Source organism: Varanus komodoensis, unplaced genomic scaffold (genome assembly GCF_004798865.1).
Source record: "Varanus komodoensis strain SLA01 unplaced genomic scaffold, ASM479886v1 scaffold11, whole genome shotgun sequence".
Taxonomy (NCBI): Eukaryota; Metazoa; Chordata; class Lepidosauria; order Squamata; family Varanidae; genus Varanus; species Varanus komodoensis.
The window spans coordinates 18,874,073-18,900,080 of NW_025335317.1; the positions used below are offsets into that span (position 1 = coordinate 18,874,073).

The 26,008-nt window shown below is 42.5% G+C and overlaps 1 protein-coding gene across 2 annotated transcripts in view; it reads right to left on the reverse strand.

Annotated features, from left to right (window-relative positions):
• Positions 1-26,008, reverse strand: part of SGPL1 (sphingosine-1-phosphate lyase 1) — a 45,874-nt gene that overhangs the window by 7,092 nt on the left and 12,774 nt on the right. For both annotated transcript variants that reach the window (XM_044420503.1, XM_044420504.1), the window contains exons 3-11: positions 25,491-25,558; positions 23,067-23,214; positions 22,447-22,526; positions 13,238-13,366; positions 8,353-8,441; positions 6,092-6,197; positions 5,818-5,916; positions 2,696-2,845; positions 1,626-1,864 (exon numbers count right to left, since the gene is read on the reverse strand). In XM_044420503.1, the coding sequence (XP_044276438.1) occupies positions 1,626-1,864; positions 2,696-2,845; positions 5,818-5,916; positions 6,092-6,197; positions 8,353-8,441; positions 13,238-13,366; positions 22,447-22,526; positions 23,067-23,214; positions 25,491-25,558 (1,108 nt within the window). The remainder of the gene's footprint in view (positions 1-1,625; positions 1,865-2,695; positions 2,846-5,817; positions 5,917-6,091; positions 6,198-8,352; positions 8,442-13,237; positions 13,367-22,446; positions 22,527-23,066; positions 23,215-25,490; positions 25,559-26,008) is intronic.

The window sequence follows — 26,008 nt, forward strand, 5'->3', positions numbered from 1 at the left end:
AAGGAAGTTTCTGCCCCAGGAATCAGATTGGAAAGGATCAAAATAACATCATCCAAGAAAAGCTAGTTTGCCCCATTTTCCAAGTGCTTAATTCTGAAAAGGCAATACAGAAATGTGGTGAAAAATTATTCAAATTGGAGAGGGTGCACAAGGAAATTTTGGGCGTTTTGCAACAGCTTTGTTAAGCACTGCTTGGTGTCCACTTTTCTCAAAGAAGTATGTATGTCTGTATGTATTTAAAACATTTCTATGCTGCCCCCATCGCAAACAAAGCCTCGGGGCGGCTCACAACATTCATAAAAAATACAATTAAATTATTTACCTCCTTTGCAACTGAAGCCCAAACCCAGTTTTAACTGATTTTACAATTCAGGACTGACAAGGAAAAAGCACAAATGAGGTTTACATCTAGAATGTTGACTTTTTCCAAGTCCACACAAACTGAAAAATAACTGGACAGAACCTCTGAGTCAACCGTAAACTGCTCTGAAATAACTATTGCATCATATTCACTGGTCAATCCTCATGATTTAACCCTCAGTAGAAGATCCAGTGCATATGTATTTTCAAAACGGTTGTATTCTCACTAAGGCATTGTTTACGCCTGCCCCCACTTTCCTGTTGTTTAGAAAGGGTGAAAGAACAGCATCTTTTCAAGTCAGCCTTTTAAAATGTGTAACTGTTCTTGTCTATATTTGTTTTCATGTTCTCATGTGTATTGTTTGCATGGTCCTATTGCTTTAACTTGTGCATCGATCACCTTGATGACATCTTAGCAGATATGGTGGCAGACAGTAATTATTAATTAACTGCAATTAATTTTGGGCAAAATCCTATGCATTTTCAAACAGAACAAAGTCCCATCACTTGTGATAATACGCACTTATGTTAGTACGCACCTGCGCAAGAGGAAAGGAATTTGCACACATCTCTGAAACAAAAGCCAATTCCATCCAGAAGCAGATGATGGAATGAGCAGATGACGGAAAGGGACTGGGCTTTTAACTAGGATGCTACCTCTGGGCTCTTTTTGAAGGGAGTTCCAATCTGTTATCTTTCTGGTAAGAAGCCTCTGGCCCAGAGAAGGGCCTGATCAGCAGGCTGCCACCCAGCTCGGCCGACTCCCGCCTCTCACCCTTCAGATGTGTTGGGACTGCCACTCACTGGCCATGCTGGCTGACAGTGATGGGAGCTGCAGACCCAACAAACCAGGAGGGCACCAGGCTGGGGCAGCGAGTTCTAATCCCTAGAGTTCCAGCTGAGGTTGTCTTTCCCCTCCTGCCTCTTCTCTGACTACCATTGCAGGGCTACTCAAGAAACTCTGCACCCCGAGAGAAGAGCTTTTTAAGAGGATCCCCCACTCCACTCCTGCAGCCCAACTTTACTGCTTTGTTACACAGTTGCAATTGATATTTGTTGTTTTATTTGAACAAAAAGCACTTTGTGAGTTTCACCTTAACAACAGCCTATAAAGACCTTAACTTTTAAAGTAAATTAATTAAAAAATAACACCCCCGTCCCGTAGTATGTGTTTATGGTCTCTCGGATCTGGACTTCTTTGGGTCCACATATTGCAAAACAACTCGTAAGTGAGGCTGAAGCAAAAGTTAAAACCTTCTACGTACTCTGATTCAAGGTACCGTGCTGTTGAAATTATTTTCTTAGTGGCCTCCACGTAACCATTTTCTCCTATGTGCATCATCGTCGCCCAGCAAGCTGCAATAAGGCCACCAGGCCTGGAACCAGCTAATGTCGGGGAAGCATAGATCCCACCTTCCCAGTCAGGAGCGATAAAAAACTGGTACTGCCGGTATTTTGTGTCGCTGTACAATACCACAGAGGAGCCTTTTGGAGCATAGCCATACTGCAAAGAAGGAGGTGGAAATTCCAGTAGAAAAGTAGAAGTGGCTGTTCAGGGAGAATCTCCAATGTTGCCTGCAAGCTAGTGGAGTGCACCGCTAGCAAAAAGGGAAGCAAGTAGCTCTCAAGGCAATTAGAAATGTCTCTTTCCAGGATGGAGCAGATCAACTAAACTTACAGAGGGAACTTCCACTGACCAGTCCCATTCCAGAAATGAACATTTCCACTCCTTTGCACATGAGAAGGACCAGAGACACAGCAGGAGTACTGAATACTTCCCTATATAAATCCAAACACAAGCATCACACAAATCTTGAATTCTACTGACAAATTCAAACCTCATCTGTTGGGAGCCCCAGGGCAGAACTGCAAACTTAATAATTACACAGTGACTGAACAAAATAGTAAAACTGTATTTACAAAGACTTTCAGCCACTGACTATTAAGAGGTATATAGAATGTATTTTTCAAAGTGAGGATATTTCAAGAGCATAGAGATCAAACTGCCAAAACCATGGACGATTGCCAAATCTGGGAACCATATGCATTCTATTCACATTCATTCCTTTCTTTCTGGAACTCTCAGTTATGTGGAAAATCTACTGCAGGTAAATCTGCCTTTATCCTTACACCTTGAACCTACATCTGTTTCCCAAGAAGTTGTTCCCATCGGTTCTAAGTGCATTAACCATCTTGCCCACCCAGAGGTAGCATAAAGAGATTCCATGTGGAAGCAGAGTTAAATGACAGACATCTGATCCTGTTTAGAGAATGCACAGATTCACTCAAGGCCTCTGCCATGCTGATGTCCCATGCTGATGTGCTTTTGACTTACCTTGTGGGTATCCGCAGAAATGCTGGTGACACCATCCACTCGGAAATCAAAGTGATGCTGTAGAGGGAAGCCAGCACGCTCCATAAAGCCAATAAGAAAGCCACCTAGACAGGCATCCACATGGAGCGGAATCTTATATTTCACTGCAAGCTGTGTCAAGATGAGGAAATTCACCAGTTAAGTTTGTTCAAGCTAGGCCATTCTTCCCCAACCTGGTGATTCCAGATGTGCTCAACTACAACTCCCACCATCCCCAGCTAGCCCAGGCACGAGACTGTATTGGAAGGCATCAGGCAAGGAGGCCAAACTAAAGCAGCACAAGAGACTCATTATATACTTTGAGACAGAACTTGAGTCTCAAAGTAAAAAATGCATTTTACATTTCCATATTTAGAAAAGTCCACACCTTTTTCCCTAAAAGAATGCACCATCTCAAGCTGTGAGTTTGTTTGTTTATTTTGGGTATTTTTACTCTATCCAATACGTTGTGGGTCTCTGGAGTTACAAGCAGGGAGGCCCTTACCAGTGGCTTAGTATTTTGTTAACTGAGCTATCAAGTCCTTTTATTTTCAGAGTCCAAACTGTTGTCCACTAATGAGGCAAAGTAGCACCCACTTCAGTAATAAGGATGCTTCAAGTCCAGAACTGCTCACATTTTTCCCCTGCCTTCTTCCTCCAGCAAAGTCAAGACTGCTCCTATTGTTACTGAATACTTGGTCATGTCAGACACGGTCTTTATGTTAACTTACTGCTTTATTTTGCAAGTTTCAAAGAATTCCATCCTGCCACAAACATCTTTGAAAAGGATTCAACTTCCAGTGAAAGAGGGTGGATTTGGCTTTCCTGAACTTGTTTTATATCATCAGGTCTATCTGTCACCTAGCAGTGAGTGCTGGACTTTTCTACTCAGATCAGGCGTCCCCCCAGTCAGTCTACTCTGGATCAGTTAGGAGGTCTCAATACTATGTATTTTATGCCATTATCTGCTTTGCATTCTAGATGTGATTTGTCAGTCATGGTTTAATGGCAATTTGTACAATTGAAACATTTGCCTAAATTCAGATTTTGCCCTGATGCTTTTACAGCTTCAGGTGTCCCTCTCTTATTGGAAATTTTGATTAAGGCTGAACAACTATCTTAACCTCTATGGCAGGTTCATAAAGATACCTTATTGTGAATAAATATGATATGCAGGATTATATGCAAGCACGGAATGATAAATTAGATCTCCTATCCTGTCCAATTGATGGATTGCTGCAGTGGCATCTATTTCATAGGTGTTAATGGCTCTTATATCTAATTCAACAAGAAATGTTTCAGGATGCTGCAATGTGTTTTTAATAAGGGTTTATCTATATCAGCCAAATAATCTATTTATCTATTTGCAATGCCAAACGACCACTTCTTTTGGGGAGGAAGCAATAATATGGATAAACTCAGGCAGAACACTCTGAAATATTTATGCTTGTGCATGTTCTTTCTGTTATTTGTTTTATTTATTTGTTTGTTTGTTTATTTAGGAGACTTCTATGCCGCCCCATTCGCCGAAGCCTCGGGGTGGCTCACAACCATAAATAAACTTCAAGATAGAATAATATAAATTAACAATATAAATTAACAATATAAATTAAGTCGCCCTGGCCAAAGAATAAAATGAATAAATAATATTAACAATTAAAATAACATTTGGATAAAAAGGTCTTTGCCTGGTGCCGAAAAACAAATAACGACGGTGCCAGGCGGACCTCTCTGGGGAGCACATTCCATAGATTTTTTTCTTGGAACTTAATGCAAGGTCAACATAAATGGATTCTCTATGTCCTTTTGAGAGTTAGAAGAGGAATATCACAACACTAGAAGGAAAAATGGCCATGGAAAAATGGCTATGATAATACAATGGATTAAGGACTTAATTATGCTTTCAGTTTTTGAACAGCTGGTCCATAGGTATAATCTACAAATGGACAAATACATGGGCACCTGGCCTGCCTGTGTTGAAGTTTATGCATCATTATGCCCAAGAATAACAGCTTACCTTTGTCACATATAACATATATAGGGAAATATATTGCATACAAATCTACTGCAATAGGTTTCTAACTTTATACTAGAAAGTTGTAATAATTAAACAAATAATTTGTTTTTATGGGGGGTTATTTTTATTTTTTATTTGATCATGTTCTGATTCATTAAAATTCATAATAAAATGGATGGGGAAAGTTTGGTATTTATGCTGCATGATATTAAGCACTATGGAGCAAAAGAAGCTACCCTGTAAGTCAGACAAATTTGTCTGTCTAGAATTTACAGTGACAGCAGCTTACTAGGGTTTCAGACTGGCCCTTTTCCTAGCCCTACCTGGAGATGTTGGAGAATGAATGTGGGGCATGACCTACTAAAGTATGGCTTGATTCCCATGGCCCAGGGAGGACTTGGCTAGGATTTGAAACCAGAACTGCTCAAATCCCTAGAACAATAAATCAAAGAATGGTGAGACAAAGAAATAAGAGCATGTTTAATGCATAAATTTGTGCACAAACATGTACAGGCTCATTTTTAAAAGGATAGGTTCTCAGACATAACTGATGCACATACAGTCAAAGTATGTGTTACATTAATTGCACAGTGTAGCTGAACCTTAATTTTTCTTTACTTTTGGGTAACTAACCCTCATTTAGTTTGGGACCGACAAATATCAGGAGGAGAGACACAATTTGGACAAGGACTAGGTAAAAGCAAACCTAAGTCACAGCAAGAACCAACAATGGCAAGATGTAAGCCCACAAGAAGAGCAGTAATAGAATAACAGAATGTGCTTGCAACCACATTCTAAAGAATGAGGTCTGTGTCCAGCTACGTCAAAATCTACCATCAAACGGTCTTCCTTTGTAACTACTCTACCTGTCTTTATTAATGAAGTATTCTTCATTAAGTATTCTTCACTGAGTATTCATGGACACCTGCTGCAGTGTGGAAGACTAGATAAATGCATATAACATGAAGGGGGGGGGGGGATAACCTTCTATCCCTCCTTCTGTCAGCAATGATGACCTCAAATGAATATGACGTTCAAGAATGTAAGCATAGCAGCGCTGTGTGAAAGCAACACCAGGAAAATTTACCTTCGCCACCTCCTCAACTGGATCTATGACCCCATGAGGAAACTGGGGTGCTGAACACACCAACATGGCGGTGTTCTTGGAAATGGCTCTTCTCATTGCCTGAAATAATAAGAGGACATTATTAAGTAGTCAACATACTCTAGATAACAAACTTTCAACTTTTAAGGAATGAAAGACAAAGCACACAAAGGAGTAAATTTGTTCCAAAACTAACACCCCCTCATTTTGTTCAGTCTCCATCACTGACAGACATCTGAAAATATCAGGGTGATACCTTAACATCCACTTCCATAGTTTCAGTCAATGGAATATGCACAATCTTTATCCTGAAATAATGGGCAGCTTTATCAAATGCTGCATGTACACTCTTCGGAACCAACCTGGAAAAAAAAACAAAAAGCAACCCATCTCAGAAAATGGCCTGCAGCTTCCCATAATTCATGCCGTTCTTGTAACTCCCCCTCCTCTACTGTACTGTATGCATTCATGAAGCCATAAGAAAAGGGAGACCTACTGAGAAGCGACTAATACCACAGTCTCCGAGAGGGGTGGGCAGAGGGCAGATCTCCAATTGTTCTGGAATTCAACTCGCAGAAGTCCCTGCCAGCACAGCCAATGGCCAAATGTGCAGGGAAGTCCAAAACATGTGGAGACCTACTGTCCTCACCAAACCTAGAGAATTACGCATCTCAGCCTATGTTCCTGGCAGGTGTTTTGACTTGGCCCCAAGCATTTTGAAATGCAGGGCTGTTATAAAGGAGTTGATTAACCATGACCATGAAACCATGAAAATAAAAAGTCTTCCTAGATACATGTACATCTTCGAAGGCAAGCGAAGAACACCTCAGACTTGTGCTTTTTAAACTTTTTTGAAAGATACAGAGAACAACCATCTGTCACTCGGACCTACTTCAGACCACGGGACAATACATCATGGGTAACTTAGCCATGGTGGATGCCCATGTCATCTGAACCAGACCATTCTCACAAATTAGCATGTTTTTCTTTTCCAAGCAGCCACCCTGAGAACCCGTGAGCTATTCTAGGAGTTGTTTTACCCACAGTGGGTTGTCACATTACGTCATCCAAACTCAGGCGACCCATCCCACTGTAGAGAAAGGGAAACAGCACGCTATCATCATTCTTCACCTGTGCAGCCAGCAGTGACAGCTCATCTGAAGTGCCAATTAGCTCACTGAAGATGCTGCTCTGTTTGGCCATCCCTTAAAAAATATTAAGCTTCAAATGTACACTGTTTGGCTTGTTTGAGTTTTTCTAGTTAGACTTGCAAGAGTGCAGGCTGCACACTTCCCTGGGTCCAAGTCAAGAAGAGTCACCTGTGCAATGTCCTGAAGCAGAGCAAGGCACCGTTAAAGTGCAACAGGTACTAACCCTTGACATTGATCCAAAGTAGCTCTAAACAGGTATTAAAAAAAATTTTACTTTGTGCTAACAGCGCTCAAAAGCTAAGTCTGGGAAGACCCCCATCCCAAAGGTTTCAGTACCCCAAGTTTTCCATCCATTCTGAAGTTCCTAGGTACTTGGAGAGCTGGACACATTCACCCACCCCTTTTCCCCAAACACTCACCTCTGAAAGCTGTCAGAAGTAGGGTTTGTTTTGAAAACAGGGATTGAGGCAGGAAAAAGCAAGGTTGTTTGGACAGGGAAGTGTGCATAATGAAATTACTGAAACCATGAAACAAAATGATAGATGCACAAGCAATATCACCCTAGGATTACCCCTGATTTGTGGAAACAGAGCAAAAGGAAGCATACCAACAACCCCTCTCTGTAACTGATCATGACAGAAATAAATCCATCATGTTCCTGGCCCTCTCTCTCCTTTCCTCCTCTAGCATGATTATAAAGAGATCAGAAGCTCTCACTTCTCTTTTAGATCAATTACAGTTGGGCATATTAACTGTGGCTAATCTTAACTATGCCTTGGTTCACATAGCACAACAAACCAGATTTTTTAAAAATCCTTAGCTGCAGTACACAAGGCAGCCTGCAAGAAAGAACTGCTAATCAACTCAGGAACGCTCCCCCGAGGTTCTTTAGCATTGTGTATGAACCCAGACCTCTGGCTTGTCTCTCCCCAACAAGCCAAATAAACAACCCTTAAATAAGCCAGGGCTTCTTCTTTACCTTGATGGAAACAGAACATTCTTGGATTGTTTAATGCTCCCACTTGCCCCATCGATGACAACACCCAGCTGCCTTGTTTATGGAAACCCGCAATTTTTTAAAAAAATTAGGATGTTGTGGCATTTGAACCCAAGGTACATTTTGTTGACACAAACCAGCCTCATAAACTATTGTTCAAAGTTGCCTGGTCTTAAGACAATCTGAGTAAAGATAACCACTGTATGCAGTGATACAAAAACAAAGTGAAAGATTTTTAACTCTCCGTGGCTGCACCAGGCAAAGGGGGGGCATGCAGACCAGAGGTGGAAGGCCATGCTTCTCATTACAGTCAACACACTGCAGCATTGAAACACAGGCAGTGGGAAAGCAAGAGACTGCGCTACATACATTTCTGGGTATTTGATGCCTTTTTCATAAGCCAAGTCCCTGTAGGCTTTACAGGCCAACATGATGCTTTCAGTTCCACCAGAGGTCATCTGTTGAGAAGGAATTGAAAAACAAACATACGTCAGTGCCAAACAAACAAGAATACATTGTTATATTGTAATTCTGTGAGGTTTTGTCCCTGGATTTCAGAAATTCCCATGCTGCAGACAATACAAATAATTCCCTAAACCGGCCTTTCCCAACCTGATGCCATTGGCCATGTCGGCTGGAAATGATGGGAGTTGCACTCCCAATATATCTGGCAGGCACCAGGTTGGAAGAGGTTGTTCTGCACCAACAGTGTTGCAAGCCTCTCTAGCTGCCTTCCACACCATGGTGTCGTCCAGATGTTTTGGACTACAGTTCCCATCAGCTGAAAAGAGAAGTTGTGAAACTGCCTTTTGCTAACCAGACAAGACCCAGCGACCTTCTGTTTCAGAAACAAGCCTGTCAGCAGGCTGCAACAAGCAGAAACATTCAAGTGGACTAAGAATGACAGACTAAGATTTATTCAGACAGCTGGATGAGAAATTTGTTAAGCAACTGTTTTCCTTGGCCTGATGTTCATTCACTCTGCCTGCCCGTCCATCTTCCTCAGCAAATCCAAATTTCCCACCTGTCTGTGTGTGAATTGTATGCAAAAAAGGTAGTTCTGTACTTTAAAGATTTAACTGCTGATCTTGAGACACAATGCAAAATTTAAAATGGCAAGAAGTACATGAGAGTCGCCACCAAAATTCTCTCATTTAAAATACTCGGTCAACCCCATCTATGCATTTCTCAACATTGCTTGGTCAGTTTCCGTGTGACCTTACCTCTATTCAAGTTCTAATTGTGTATCACAATAGAGACTCGAACAGGGGTACAATGAAAAGCAAACTGCCACCCTTCCATTAAGAGGTTTCAATTAAGGCTCTTTCTAACCAGTTCTTAAAATGATTAAGCCTACAGAATTGGCTGACTGCCTTCTAACATGGGCCATTATCCACTTGGGATTGCATGCATCACTGGCACAAGATGCTTCCTCTTCTACAAAGCAAGGTGACTCAGAAGCAGCTGACCAGCTTGTTAGACATGCATAGTTCAACTAATATTCTGTACTAACAAACGAGAAGCTTGGGATGCGATACACAAAGACAGTCACAGTATTGCTCAGTGCTGTGTGTCAACAGCCAAAGCCAAGGAAATGTTTAATGCATCATCTCCATAAATGGTTTGCTTCACAGTGTGTCCATTATGATTATTTTCTTTAAGTTGAAAAGAAATGCTAAGGCAGGACACTCTTCTTTTGAATTTTGTTGTCCTTTTGGATTATATGCATGTGGGTAAGAGTTCTTTTTTACTTTAATCCTTGTCTCCTTCCTGGTTCTTGAAAACATGATGTAATATCTAAATGAGACAGTGTGGGCTTTCAAACATTCCTGCAGCAGCCACAGAGGAAGTGGCAAGTAAGTTTGACCATGGAGCCAACTGGGTGACTTTGGGCCAGTCACAGACTCTCAAGCCCAACCTACCTCACAGGGTTGTTGTGGGCATAAGACTGAGGGCAGTAGAAGGAGAATGATCTAAGCTTCGAGTTAGTAAGAAAAAAGTGGAATATAACTCAAATAAATAGGATGTGCCACATACAGGTAAGGGAAGGGCTGTGTTACATGTATTATAATGATAAAATTCTATTGTGATGATCCAAGGAAGCTTATTCTGCCTCAGAATAAACTTACGCCAAGCCCGAATACCGAGATAGATCAAGCCGTTCAAAAAAAGAGAAAAGGGTAGCTCTGTTTTCAAGTATCAGCAGTCTACTTCCATTTAAAGAACATGTCAATCCAAATTTCAAAAAATACTAATTTTAGTTGAAAGAATTTTACAGCAAAAATAAATGCTGGAGGAAGATTTATTGACAAGGGTGGTAATATTTAATGCATACATGCTGTAACCATTCAAAAAGGAATTGCAATATTGCAATAGTACATAAGCATTTACTTGATTCTTACAACACGCAAGGGACGCATTACACATGGCCAAAAGTCAAGCAGAATAACTCAGTATTTACAAGCTCAGCATTCTCAAACTCAGCAATTAAAAACTGCATAGGTAAGAACTGAGTCAGATAAATGGTACCGGAATTCCTTCAAAAGTTTTATTACAGTAAAACTTGTTCTGTAGCACTAATGAGTTAAGATGACACAGTGCAAAGACAGTCCTCCCCAGACTGGTGCCTTCCAGATGTTCTGGATTTCAACTCCCATAATTCCCAGCTGACATGGTCAACAGCCAGGAATACTGGGAGTTATAGTCCCAAATATCTCAAGGACAACAGGCTGGAGAAGGCTGGGCTCAGAAAAAAATGAGGATACAATCCTATGAATGTTTATAAAGAAAAGACTCCAAAACATACATAGAATACCAAGTTATTGTTCAGAAAAATTGAGTTATTCTGCTTAATTGGAAAACCCAAACTCAGCCGGTAAACAGGACAGCAACACCACCACCATCAGTTCACTGACACAGAAGATTATCTTGTAATACAGAGCTACCCCCAGTATCTATTTCTTTAAAAGTATCATTGGCCAAGACAGCTGGTATCCATAACTCACTTAAGACTATCACATAACTTTCCCTGGGCTTCCAGATCCCTTGAACAAGAAGCCTTTTGATGCATCAAGTTTACCAGAGACAGCCAAAGCCATCTACTTAATAAACACCTTGCTAGCCCACCAGTTAGACCAATGGTCAGCAACTTGGTGATCTCCACATACTTTGGACTACAAGTCCCTAAACCTCAGCTACCAAGGCTAATGGTCAGCAATAATATGAATGAAAGTTCCAATCATCTGGTAGACACATTGCCTACTCCTGTCCTAAAACCGAAAGAGTGAGACCACTCTTCCTGGCTACGTGCCAGTCACTAAATGACTAAACTTGTATACCTTAGATGCTTAGCCTAGTACATTGGCTACCCATTCCAAAATTGGACTGAGATCCCTCTACTCTGTCTCCTTGTCATTTCCTCTCAGTCTTCCCCAAGATGGTGCCTTCCAAGTGTTTATGGACTGTAACTACCAGACTTCCTGATCACAGACTATGCTGGCTGGGGAAACAAGGTAGAAAGCAGATTAAGGGAGGCAGCTTTATCACCTCCAGCCATCCAAAGATGCTGTGTGTTGACTACAGTCATTCCACTGTATACAATCATTCAGTGTAGGTTAACAAACTTCTTAATGTTTGTTTTATTTTCAAGTACCTATCTGCTTCTTTGTACTCCTTGGGGAGGCAGAACTATGCTAATATATTATTCCAGTAAACATTTTGTTTCTATCTGGACCTGAGGCTTTGAGTTCATGTTTCGGGCGAGCTCAAGAGAGACTCCTCTTCCCACTGGCCTAACTAGTCTGGATTAACCTTACCTACTGATGGTTATGAAGGTAAGAGGAAAGCAAGGTGTCCTGCCAAGGTGGCAGAAGGGCTTTCTCTGATTGCTCCCTCTCACTGGCAGATATAATTGGGAACTCCAGAGTTTCTTCCTTGGCCAGAGTAACAAGGGAGGTGGTAGCAGAAACGACTGATCACAAAGAAACACGCACACATGCTCTACCTAGTGAAACAGTTACATCAAAGTCCTCCTCCCCTCCTCCAGAGGAGCCACCTCGCAGTCTTCAAATGCTGCTGGATGCAATCAGGTGCCTTAGTGCTTAAATCTGAGCCCTATACTTCCATTTCTGCCCCTGCCTGTTTCACAGCACCCTGAAGATGCCAGAGGATTGGCAACCTGCACCCGCAGTCTAATTGCAAAAGCCCCCCTCCTCAAATGGCAGAAGCAATCAGTCCCTCGCTGCACCATGGTAGCTCCCACGGCAGGGAACAAAAGGAAGGAAGGACAGAAAGACAGTAGCCAGAATGGAAGGAGAAAAGCGAGGCCCACCCCTCTATACTTTCAGCTTGGGTCCCATCCAACATTGGTTCTCCCACCCCGACATATTACACCCGAGAAAATACAGCCCGTGACAAAAAACAAGGGTTCCTTCTGCCTGAAAGGTATAGTTAAGCACAGAAACATCGGTCGATGTAAATAATATATTCAGTTCCAGTTAATTTATTATGGCTTCACCAATGGAATTAGAATGCATTCTTCAACAAACCCTGGGAATTGTAGCAAGCTGAGGGGACCGATTGTCAGAGAAGCCTGGCCTCCTCTGTCCCTGGCAAAACTGAACTTCACAAAATTCCCTGGAGAAAGAGGATGATTGTTGCCCAAGTTTAAGTCTGTTACTAGTTGCACAGACTGGCATGCATAGAGCAGCCCTCTCCGATCCGGAGTTGCCTAGATTTGCTGGACACCAACTCCCATCATCACTGGCTAATTTATTCCAACACCCCAATGTATTTATTACATAGACCTTCCCCTAGATGCAGATACTGACAGAGGAGCAATTTTGTATTATCGGCAAATTCTTGATGTTAGTTATCTGAAAATGTCAAGCAGTTGACTTTCAGTTCAGCAACTGGCCCATAACCTGGACAAGAGACCGAGCAATTAATAATCTGGAATCTCTGTTGTCACTAAGCCACCTGGTATGCTCTGTCTTGCTTGGCTATTCCTTAATTACCTGCAGTGGCACAGGCTGTATAAAAGGAGCTCACTGTGCAAATAACCAGTTTGACAGCACAGCTGTCACAACTTTTCCCATATCAGCGGAATAAGTTGTGAACCTATTTCCTCTGCTTGTCACTGTGGGTACGGGACTGTCCGACGTGGATTCTTCAATGTGCAATAAATGCATTTATTGCAACTGGCAGAAAGACAAGAGGTCAAAAGTATGTCAGGAAAGCATGCCATGTTACTTACTGTTCCACAAGAATTGGGCCCACCATGGAAGAGTGTACAAACCATCCTCACCACCTCTGCTTCCATTTTCCTCAAACCAGGAAATATATCCGGATGAAGAGGATTACTCCATGCAAATTCCTCATAAACCTTGCAAGAAGAAAAAACAGCCCAATAAAATTAGGACTTGATGGCAGCAAGTGTTTTCATTCCTTTTACAAAACCACAAAAGTGTACATGCAGCCTGTACTTTCCACACTCATCTTTCATCTATAGAGGGTTCCCCCATTTCTCCTCCACTAAGAACAGCAGCATCTACTGAAAGCACATGAGGACAACCTACAGTTATTTTCTTCTAATTTCTCCCAGAATGCTTTACAGACATTTATTGATCACATCAGATGAACGCTGAATGCTGCTATCCGGGAGTGTCATTTATCGGACAGGGTGAGATCCAACTGCTAACATGGGTCCAAGTGCAACAGGACCTTCTCTTCCTCTCCACCCTCCTACAATCAACCGCAGACACACCCCAAATTTGCTCCAGACAGGCCCCAACCCTCCAGAGCAGATTTTGAGGGCCACAGGGGACTGCAGAGAGGAGGGAGAACAGATACCCTCCCAATTCCCCAGGCTAAAGCCATTCTGCTGGTGGGAGAGCTTTACCTGATACAACCCATATACACAAGTTATTTGGCACAATAAAGAAAAGAATATGGAGAACTGTTCCTGGGTGACATCCTTCGAAAATGATGGTAGTAGAAACAAGTACTTCCTTTTGAATAAAAAATATAGCTCTGCCTCTTTCTCCCTAGAATTCTCCTCTGCATGAAAAAGGAATTTAAAAACATTTGCGGTTTGTTGGATTAAAGCCTTGGCACAGAGTAACCGAACAGTGCTACTGTTAGGAGTCTCACCAAAATGGATTTTAAGGGCCAGGGCAGAGGAAACTTTTGAAAAGGTCTTCTGCTTAACTCACAGGGCATGAATTCAGGGAAGTGGGAATGTAGACATGAAGCTCGATTCCACATCCAACTGGAATTGTATGTTCTGCATTGCAGTATATGGCACCACTTGCTTGCCTCGTCCATACCTATTTACAGTCTGTCTCTACTCCATGTCTGCACCTCACCCTGGCTCCACACTACTATATTTCTCACAGAAAAACTACAAGAAATCCCTGATGGTGCATTACAAATAAACAGGCTTTTAAAAACAAACAAACTAGCACAGCTTTATTTTTATTTTTAAAGCAGAGAAGCTGTTTCGCCATGATGGCTGGTTACACAGAAGAAGCAGCAGGAGTCTGCTTAACCCTTTCCCTGCCTGTGGCTTCCCCGACTGCCCCAGCACATTCAGGCAGACTTTCCAACCCACACGCTGAGTGTCAAATATATGTTGACTCTGGAAAGCATCTGTGAGATTCCATGGGATGCGGGTGGGGCGGGGGAGGGGATGATTTAACACAACCTTTCCTTGCTCTAAACAGCCTTTTCCCAAAACTACTCTCTTTATTCCTCTTTTAAATCTCTCAAGGTTTTGTTACATGTTTTTTCATGTAAGATGCCATTAAGCGCTTAACACTGCAATTACATTTGATGCTAATTTCATCTTCTTCTGTCATGATCACACCCTCACATATTATTTTCTAGAACTTACCATGGTCCATATACCAACGCAACACCAAAATAATACTTCATTATTCTAGATCAGGAGCGGGGAACTTGTGACTGTCCAGATACTACTGTTGGACTACAACGCCTATCATATTTGACCTTGAACTATAACGGGAGTTGCAGTCTGGTGAGATCCAGAAGTTCCCCATCACTTTTCTAGATACAGGGATTGTTGTTTTAACCATCTTACCTATTTGGGGTCACAGCTGCCTCAGAGAGGTATAAAATAGGTCCCGATTCCCTTTCCTGTGCCACTTTCTAGCTTATATATCCTCCTACAGAAAGGGGGCTAATTCTGCTCCAGTATATCATCGTCCACAGCCCCCATTTTTCTTTACTTGTTTTAAAAGTTGGAGTTTTACTATATGGACAGTGGGGTAACTTTGGCTCCAATTAAAATGAATGCAAAAGAAAATTCTGTATGATCAACACACACTAGTATATGCCCAATGTATAGTAAATAACCCCAATTTACATGACACCCACTAATTTACATTAATACTGTATTTAATATGCAAAGGGTGTAACTATTCAGTATTGTTTGCTAACTAGTCAGCTTGTTAGAGGAGGCTTTAAGAAAAAGTGAGTGGGGGAGTGGAGGACCATGACCCATGGGGGATTTACACTAGGGGTCACTGCAGGCCTCAGATACTATCTCTCAACAGCTGCACCCCTTGATTAAGGAAAGAAGGAAAGGAGTCCCTGCAGATTTTAATCAGCTAGCCAAACAGCTATAGGGGGGCAGCACTCAACTCCGTTTCTAAGTCCATGAGCCAGGGCAGTCTGAAGACATTCCCATGGTCATGTGGCCAGCATGATGTCACAGGGTGCTGTTTCCTCCACACCAAAGTGGTACCTATTTATCTACTCGCATTGCATGCTTTCGAATTGCTGCGCTGGCAAGAGCTAGGGACAAGGCAGCAGATTAAGAAAGGGTGCAAACTTAATAATACAATTCCATATTTTTGACTTTAAATAGCAGTGACTATGCAGTAACTCTTTTTAAAAACAGTGACACAAATCGGTAGACTATTGGATCCTAATCATAAAGTTAAAATTGCTTTGAGCAAGCATTAGAGAGTGAAAAAGCTTAGTACTGAGACTTAACTGAACATGGTTTCGAAGTTTACAAGCACAGTGATTTGCATCTTGCAAATAAAATTCAGCGTTGAAAAAAATATGTGAACACACAGAAGTGTTGAAGGCTGGCACCGAAAATGAGGGTGGGGAAAGAATAGCACAAAACCACCCAAAAGAACGACAACCCTGATGATGTGGGGGGAGGGGGGGCATGGAGATGAGAAAGGGCTGGTGAAGAAAACAAGTAAGAACCACATGCCAGCTCACCAGCTTTTCAAGAGAAAGCCTTTTCTCCATAGTGCTTAAGAAGGTTTTATTGGACGGCAGTTATGCCATACTTTGAGATGGGAAAGGGAAAATCCCAGGCACCTAGAAATAAGAAATATTTTACTGGCTTTGTTTGGGTCCTTAATAAGAACATCCACCCCATGTTTGCGCACCCTTCTCCTCTATAGGGAACAAACAAATTCAAGAACAAGCTGGAGCAGCATTCCTCAAACTGGATGCACTCCAGATGTGCTGGACTACAACTCCAGCTATGCTTGCTAGGGGATTATGGGAGTTGTAGTCAACACACCTGGAGGACGCCTGGTTGGGGAAAGCCGAGCAACTGCTTGGCAAGCATGTTCCTCCATCTCCGTCCTCCTAGCATGTCTTTTATACATCCAATTACGAAGCTCCATCCTTGCTCGAGTATGACCAGAATGCTTAAATAATGAGGAGAACTTGACCGTGTGTAGGCTTCCAATGCTACATTCAGACATACTAAGAAGTGGAAAGGAGATCATGTTCCCCACCAGGTTCAACTGTGAGGGAACAACACAGAAAGCAAGGAAAATACAACGGTAAGATAAAGCATGAGTACAGTTCCTGCCCACACCTCATTTTTACACAAACACACATGTGCACACACAAATCTCACTGTCATTTCCTCTTACTTAATTCTCATGCATGTATACCTTTGAAGAAAGTACAACCCTCATCTGAAGTTGCTGACCAAAAGCCAAATACAAACAAACATGAGGCCAGAGAGAGGTGCAACTGCTACAATTCCACACGAGCAAAGAGAATCCAGCTTTCCTTTAAGTGTGTATGTGCATGCACACACACACACACTTCTGGCCTTCACAACTACAAAGCAAAGGGGGTGCCTCTCACCCAGTTTTGGTTCCCCTAGAATAAGGAGGGTCAATGGGAGAGGGGCCCACGCTGATTTAGAAGGGCCCTTGACAGAATGATATTAGTAACGAAGCTTTGCTTTCCAGCACATACACACACACAATTGAAACTGCTTTTAAAATTCAGCAGCTGCAAGGCCTTCCTTTCCTCTGTCCACCCCGCCCCTCTTCAAAGAAAACGCTGGTGGCCAAAGCAAGAACTCTCTGCCGCCATATTTTCACATTTCCAGCTTGCCTCTAGTAATAGACAGCAGACTAGCTCTGACCATTGCACCTTTTCATTTAAATATAGGAGTAGCTTGAGGAATTGAGACAGATTCTTTCCTTCCCTTTGAAAGAATATAACAGGAAAAGACAGGTGCATATCTGCTATCCCTCCAGTAAGGGCCTCTCCAAATTGGAAGAACCAGTTCAGTCTCCTAAACACAAACAAGCCTGAAACGGCCACCCCAATTCATCACTTGCAAAAGTTTGCTCGCAAATGTTTGGGCAATGCAGGCTGATGTCAGAAGCCGGAAGGAAGAGGAAAAATTAACATTTCGAATGGCTTCAGGACTCCCCAAGATGAGATGAACTAGGATAAAAATGGGAAGTGGTAAGAACAGCAGGATAAAGCAAGCTGCAATCCAAACTGGCTCAATCTACATAATTTAGATTGGTCTCAGAATTCAACTTTTCTTTATACGGCATATTAATAATGTTATTTTGCCATCTGGTTCACAATTGATGGATGAATTTTGGTTATTGCGGCCTGATGATGTGGACAAGGTGCTTGGACAAGTACATTCCACCACCTGCTTATTGGACCCTTGCCCATCTTGGCTACTCAAGACAGCCAAAGACGGGATAGAGACCTGGATCCTGGAGGTTGTCAAAGCCTAAGGGATGGCCAGGTACCTGCCCCTTTAAAGGAGGTGGTAGTCCGGCCTGTCCTAAAGAAGGCTTCCCTGGATCCAGAGATGGCCACCAATTATAGACCGGTAGCCAACATCCCGTTTCTGGGCAAGGTGTTGGAATGGGTGGTGGCAGGACAACTCCAAGCACTCTTGGACGAGACTGATTATCTGGACCCATTTCAGTCCAGCTTCAGACCCGGGTATGGTACTGAATCTGCCTTGGTTGCCCTGCACGATGACCTGTGCAGGGAGAAAGACAGGGGGAGTGCGTCTCTGTTGGTTCTCCTGGCCCTCTCAGCGGCTTTCGATACCATCGACCATGGTATTCTCCTGGATAGGCTGGCGGGATTGGGAGTTGGGGGCACTGCTTTGCAGTGGTTCCACTCCTATCTCAATGGCCGATTCCAGAAGGTGGTGCTGGGGGACTATGGCTCTGCACCATGGCAGCTATGCCATGGAGTACCGCAGGGATCCATTTCGTCCCCTTTGCTATTTAACATCTACATGAAACCGCTGGGAGAGGTCATCAGGAGGTGTGGGCTGCGGAATCATCAGTACACTGATGAAACCCAGCTCTACCTCTCATTCTCTACCAATCCAGGTGAGGCAGCGGCTGTACTGAACCGGTGCCTGGTCGAGGTAAAGGGCTGGATGAGGGCCAATAAACTGAAGCTCAATCCAGACAAGACGGAGGTCCTGTTGGTAGGTGGATCGGGCTTTGGGATGGGGGACTTTGACCTTGTCCTGAATGGGGTTGCACTCCCTCTTAAGGACAGGGTCCGCAGCTTGGGAGTGCTCCTCGACCCAGAGCTATTGTTAGAAGCTCAAGTGAAAGCGGTGGCGAGGAGCACTTTCCTTCAGCTTTGGCTGATCCATCAGCTGCGTCCCTACCTGGAGAACGACTGCCTGGCAACAGTGACAAATGCATTGGTCACTTCCCAATTAGACTTCTGCAATGCGCTCTACGTGGGGCTGCCCTTGAAGATGGTCCGGATACTTCAATTGGTGCAAAATAGAGCTGCCAGGCTGCTGACGGGGACTGGGTGTTGTTCTCATATAACCCCAGTCCTCCATCAGCTCCACTGGCTCCCCATTGAAGTCTGGGCCCAATTCAAGGTGCTGGTTATCACCTACAAAGCCCTGAATGGCTTAGGCCCTGGTTACCTAAAGGAGCACCTGCATCCATATATGCCCTCCCGCCCCCTAAAATCGGCGGCAGAGGCCCTTCTCCGGGAACCCTCCGTAAAGGATATTGGGAGAGTGAGTACCCAGAGGAGGGCTTTCTCTGCAGTGGCACCCAACCTATGGAATGTGCTCCCCAGAGAGGTCCGCCTGGCACCGTCCTTATTTGTTTTTCGACGTCAGACCAAGACCTTTTTATTTAAACACTATTTTAACTGTTAATGATTTATTTGTTGATTTTAAATTGACCAGGCTGTGTCCAATATTTTATTTTATGTATTTTAATTATTTGATTATTTTTGTATATAGTTTATGCGGGATTTTATGATTGTAAGCTGCCCCGAGGCTCATGCGATGGGGCGGCACATAAGTTGTTTAAATAAATAAATAAAATAAATATTTTTAGCCAAGTTGAAATTCAAACTGGATCTGCAAGTATTAAAAGTTTAAAACTGAAGAACAGTCGCACAAACTCTGTTTTTATGTTTTTAACTTTAGGCAGAAGAGCAACCTAAAATAAATAGGTGGGTGCATAATAAAATTGAACCTTTATATAAGCAGCTGCACATGCTGCACTGGTCACAGAAATGCTAGACAATGATTGCATCTTAACCTTTGTTCTCTAACTGTTCCCAGACAATGACCATAAATGCAACTTCTCCTAGCCATTTTACAGTGGAAGTTATGCTTGGTCTACCCCCTCAGCAGCCAAACATTTTGGAAAATGTCCAAATGAACAGTGCCACTCCAAAGCACCATTGTCCTGTATGACAGGGCAGGCAACTTGTGGCCCTCCAGATTGTTTGGCCTACAACTTCCATGATTCCTTACCACTGGGCCATGCTGGCAAGGGCTGCTGGGAGCTGTAGGCCAAAACGTCTGGAAGGCCACAAGTTACCCACTCCTGTTGCATGTGCACCGCAAGAGCACTAGCTTTTCCTTCTGGCCTACTGAGCAAGGAACAGCATAAGGCCAGAGAGTCAAGACAGGTTCAAAGGCACAACCTGGCCCAGTGAGACCTCCAGAGGTGCTAAAACTACCCTCTGCTTGCGCTGTCCATTCTCTAAGTTGATCATGTGGAATCTACAACTTCTCCCAGACAAGTAACCTATTTCTCCAACTATTTTTCAATTGAGTCTCCTCAAGCAGTGGTTAATGCCTTGCTGCATATTTTCAAAGGAATTCTTCCTCACAAATAGGAACTTGGCCAATTTGGAGACTTCCTGATCACAAACTGGGATCGGAATCTGGTCAGTACAGAGTAGTTTGTAAATGGAAAAGTAACATCTGACAATCTGTGAGAAACTTGAGTCATCTCACACATGCACAAACACAACTGTAGATACTCCAAGAGTTTCTACAGAAAGCTAATAAACAACCACCCTAAAATTTATATGGGACTTTTTGTTACACAGTCTTGCCACTACTAGTTTATTATGAAACAACACGTGCTATTTATTATTCAAGCTGTTACTATTCTCAGTTCCTCCTAGATTAAATAAAACAACCAAGTGCTGTTTAAGAGAGACTAGTCAAAGAACCACCTGTGCAGAGTAAGGACATTTAAAAATAGCCTTTTGTTCATGGTTATTTATGGATAAGCAAACAAGTCCTAATTACTGCTGGTGGTTAATCATTGTTTTTATATAACATGTGTGTGTTTGCCTGTGTATTTAAATGTTGGGTGTAGATTTTTATGGGTCTTGGTCTTTGTTAACCACCCAAAGTCTGGAGTGTTTTGGCTATTGAGCAATCTAAAATGTAACAAACACAATGAAAATGAAATGAAAAACAAAAGGGTTCCTCAGTGTGAGGAACCAAATTTAAAATGGGAATTTTCAACTGGGATTTGAAAAGTCAGAAGTCACTAATCCACAAGCCACAATGAAAACACACAGTGGGCCTATTTGCATGTAAGAGCAATGAATCATTACCCCCCAGATTAATCCACAATTTTCCAGATCATGTGAAAGCCACTTCCAATTTACATATGTTCTGTAGGGTTCCGAAATGGCCACATATGCACACTTTTGGCCCTTTCCATTTGGCCCTAAAACCCAGTGTGGTGGTCTGGTGAAAGTGCTCAACTGAGACTGGAGCAACCTGTGTTCAAATTCCCACTGGGAATTTCCATGAAGTTCACTGGGCGACTCTGGGCCAATCACTCCCTCAGCCGAAAGCAGCTCATACGGTTGCTGGAGGACAAAACTTGGGTGTTGAGGAAACACCATGTGCACTGCCTTGCGCGCCCTGAATAAAGGGCAGGATAAATATCAATACTTCTAGCCTGAAAACTAGTTGGGCAGCAGGTGGCACAGCTAGGTCTCTCACAGAAACCTCAGACTGGGCCAGCAGGTTTTCTACAGCATCCAATTGAAATAGTTCTCAGTGAAAACATCAGTGACTCATATAACCAGACTCAAGTGTTCATTCCTATATGCCACTTCACTAGCTGAGTGAAAAGTATCCAATCCTACCTGTTCCTGAACATCCACAACAGAATTAGTCCACCTCTGGGGCCTGTGAGCACACTTGGAAATAAATGTAAGGACCTTCCATGGGTGCAGCACTAAACAGGCAGCCATGGACGAGCCTCGCTAGTTGCAAGGGACAAGCGGCCTGTCCAAAGGCAATTAAGAAGGCAGCAGCTAGAGAGTCCCATTTCAGTTTAAAGTAACCCCAGATGCCACTAAGAAAATATTAAACATTGTTAAAATAAACCTTATATACAATGCAAACGAAACACAGAGGGTGCCAAAAATGTACACACATTTTAAGAAAGGGAAAAAAACTGTATTAAAATGGTTGCATGGTGATGCTAGCATTCATTTGATTAACACCATCTTTTGAGCAAACATCATACTGCACATTGCTACCGTAATTCAATTCAGCTTGAAAAGCAGTATGTCGATAATCTCTCTTAAAATGTGTATACACTTTTTGTCACCCCCTGTATACTGCATTTTGGTGGGCATCCGGTTGCCCATCCCTTATCTACAGCTACTTGCCAGGCAATCACGTCTTGTGGAAACCAATTTTATTTCTCATTTCACCAATTCCTCTTTTGTTCCCCTGAAATCTGCATTCATTTTCAGATCAACACACAGGGAGGGGACACATGCACACGCCCCGTCCTTTTGTTTAAGATGCTTTATACTGTTGTTTTCGATCATTCTTCACTGAATGCACTGTAAACCGCCATCGCTATGCTGCACTACCTTAATAAAGAGGTCAGTGAGTTTCTCTTCCCCACTGTACACAGTTCCAGACACTTTGCCATCTTCCCAGCGCACTTCACCTGAAGACAGAGACAAAACATGCTGGCATTAGGCATATTTAAAAACACTTGGCAAATGGAAACTGCAGTATCTTGGCCACCTTATCCTGCTTGGCAAAGATAGGCCAGATTGCCATTCTGCTGCCTTCTGAATACATATAGATCATTACAGTCGATTCAATTCAATTCAATTTATGGTATAAATAAATAAATGCCAAAGCTCTTTAAAGGCACCATCCTATTCAGGGCTTAAATCCTCCAGCATGCCCCAGCCAGGGAGGGACTGCACCTGAATCATCTGCTTAATTTATTTTACCCATGTAATTGTCTGCTTCCTTGCAAGGACAGCAAGCATCTTTGTTTTGTTTTGCTCTATGTCTACCATCCTTCTGTCCTTGGAACCAAGCTAGAAGGAGTCCCAGAGTGTTAACAGTTTTATTCATTCTGAAACAATGGTAGGGGTAACTTAAAGTCATTTGCTGTCATTTCCCAGTTAACATCACCAGTTTCTCCCACGCACTTTGACTACAATCACGTGCCATTGTACACTCCAAGCCATACCCATAGAGCTGTATTCTTTCAGCTTTTTTATCACTTCTGGTTGAGTCATGCCTTTGGTCGGTAGGGCTTTAACATAACCCCTTTTGTCTTGCAAGAATGACAAGCTGGAAGCCATATCCTCTGTAGTCTTGTTCATCTGTTTTTTAATCTACAAAAGGGGAGAAATGTGCATGCATATGCGTACATGCGCACACATACATGCACACACACACATTAGTATTTTTTTCCTGATCATAAGGATTTCTGGGAAACACAAGGAATCCTTATGCCATAACATGCCATAACGTCAAGCCATAACATCAATATTGAGACTCTAATGTTTACAGTATCTTTATCAAGTTTAAAATCTGGATATTTGGTGGACAGACCTGCAAACACCAAGCAAATTCAGGGTGTCTCTATGCAGCAACAAGTAGTAAGTTGTCACACAATATATCCCAATAATAAACCACTGGGTTTCCTATTATGAGACTCACACACTTAGGTGATGAATAGGATAGGTTTAGGCATTGCTTTCTTTCTTTCTGTTGGATTTTTGTTGGTTTGGTTTGGTTTGGCCAGAGCATCAATCCAAGGGGGTTTTCTCTGATTCTCGTACATCTTTTTAACCCTTTCTCTAAACAAATGAACTTCATCTCTACAAAATAAATCTCCGTGCTTCTGCTTGTTTGATTGCTACTGCGTCAAGTTTCAGACTCAGGACTTGAGACAGAAGGTGCTGGTTTCAACTCTTATTTTAGCACCCTAAGAATGCCGTAAAAGGTCTGGGAGTTACTACCTAGCTCAGGCTGAGGCAGATCTGCAGGGTTCTGATAATCTCCCAAGTAACAGTCTGTCTCTGCCTACACTGCAGAGCATTTGGGCAACCCACCCCCCATTTCTTCATTTGGTGGTGATAGCAAGATAAGATACTGATGCTGAACTAGAATAGTAAATGCTTTGATCAAGGTGGGGTTTGAGGAAGTGATCCCAGTAGGCTTGGAACACTTCATTTCTATTGTTGCTGTTGTTTTACATTTTGCTAGTCCAGAAAGATGCTGGCTAGGTCAGGTCTGGTCCCAGATCCTTTAGGCTCCATCCAGTTAAGCAGCCTTGGCAGGCACAACTACAACTGCAGACCTAATTTCCATCAAGCTGGCATAGGAGACATGGGACCATGGCTCCAGATTAAGTATGATGCCTTTTGCTGGGAGCTGGAAGAGGCGGATGTTGAAGACAGCAACTGAGAGGCTGAGCCACTATGATTCTAGCTTACTGTGTGTGGGACCCAGGTGTATGTTATTGAGAATTTGCAGAATGGACTCCACAGCAGCAAGTGGTGGTCCCCCAAAACTCAAGAGCTCGGTCTTGAGTTACTAAATGCTTCTACTGGTCCATAGTGACTAAGGCAATGAAAGATTTTGTCACTCTTGCAAAGTTTAACAGAGATCACCCTTTCCCATATAGAACATGCAAAAAATAGTTTGACAGTCACTGATTTCACCACAAGTTATGCCATAGACATCACTGCATCATCCAACTTTGTGACTGCTTTGTCAAATCCCATTTGACTTTCTGCCTCTGCTTAGGAATGCCCAGGACACTGTCACTGGACCCAAGCACTGGGTTTACATTGTGGAAGGTCACCAGAGTAGAGCAAATGTGGTTATTTAAAACCTCCTCCCCCTTGTTGCTTGCATCCAAGTCCTCCAAAACAAGCAGAGTCTGTACTGAGAATCAAGGCACCTTGAATATATTTGTGCAAGACTCCAACCAGGTTGTCCACTTTCCCATCAGATTGTGTTTCCTCAGAACAATAGTGCATTGTACACTCTGCAACACTTTTCTCTTACGTGCTCAAAATTAAGCATTCAAAATACTATACAGTCATTAGCCAAGAAAGATCACAACTACACTTTATAATATAAGAAACTGTTTTTGTATATGTCTTCTGAAATGCCCCTTTGGAAGGTTCCCACATGAGCCTCTGCAGATGCTAGCACTAGATGCAAATATCTTGCTCATTAGTCCCTCCTCTGCCGCCTTCTGAAAGGGAGCAAAGCGTTTTCTGTGATCCTCTGAACTCTTTACCAAAGAAGGCAAACCAGGCTTCTTATATTTGCAGATACAGTCATTCAATAACCATGTTCCATTTATATTTTAAGGAAGACTTCTGAAAGATACTGCCAAGAAAATGCTAGTGCATTTAGTCGTTCACTTTGTGCTAATGCATTCACTGTGTTTTAAAGTGACTACAAGTTTAACATTTAACATGTGCAGACACTACTAACATGGAATGTCAACTGAATTTGTATATTTTTATCATTGTTATTTGACTCATTTAACATCGATAGGCACAAATGCAAGCAATAGAGAGCAAAAATAAGCACAATTTTCCTGGTACAAAACTGACTTGGTAAATATCTGATTGCTTAAAAAACTTACCAAATCACCAATCATGGGCAGTTTTCGTATAACTCTGAAGAACCACTTTTTAGATCGTGATGTTAAACCTAGGAAAAAAATATTTAACATTTGCTTCAGTGCTTCAAAACATGTGATTTAATGGTATGTGAAGCATCTCAGACCTTCACATCAAAGGGGGTTGAGCAAGACAATAAGTAAGTGGTGTTCAGTTACCTAGAAAACAAGACTACATTTTATATATTTCACACATCTGAACATTCTCCCATGTGAGGCCCTCTGAGAATTTGGACAAACACATCTAGCATACCCTGAAGTCACAGCATGTCACAGTCCCTGCTAGTTCTCTGTCAGATCCCACAGAAAAAGGAAAAACATTAAGACACATTAAGAAAACATTAAGAAACATTAAGAAAACTTCCAGACATCTTGTTATCTAAGCAAGTTCTTAATGATCTGCTGCTGAAAGCTATGCACAGCCCATGTTAATCTCTCTCTCTCTCTCTCTCTCTCTCTCTCTCTCTCTCTCTCTCTCTCTC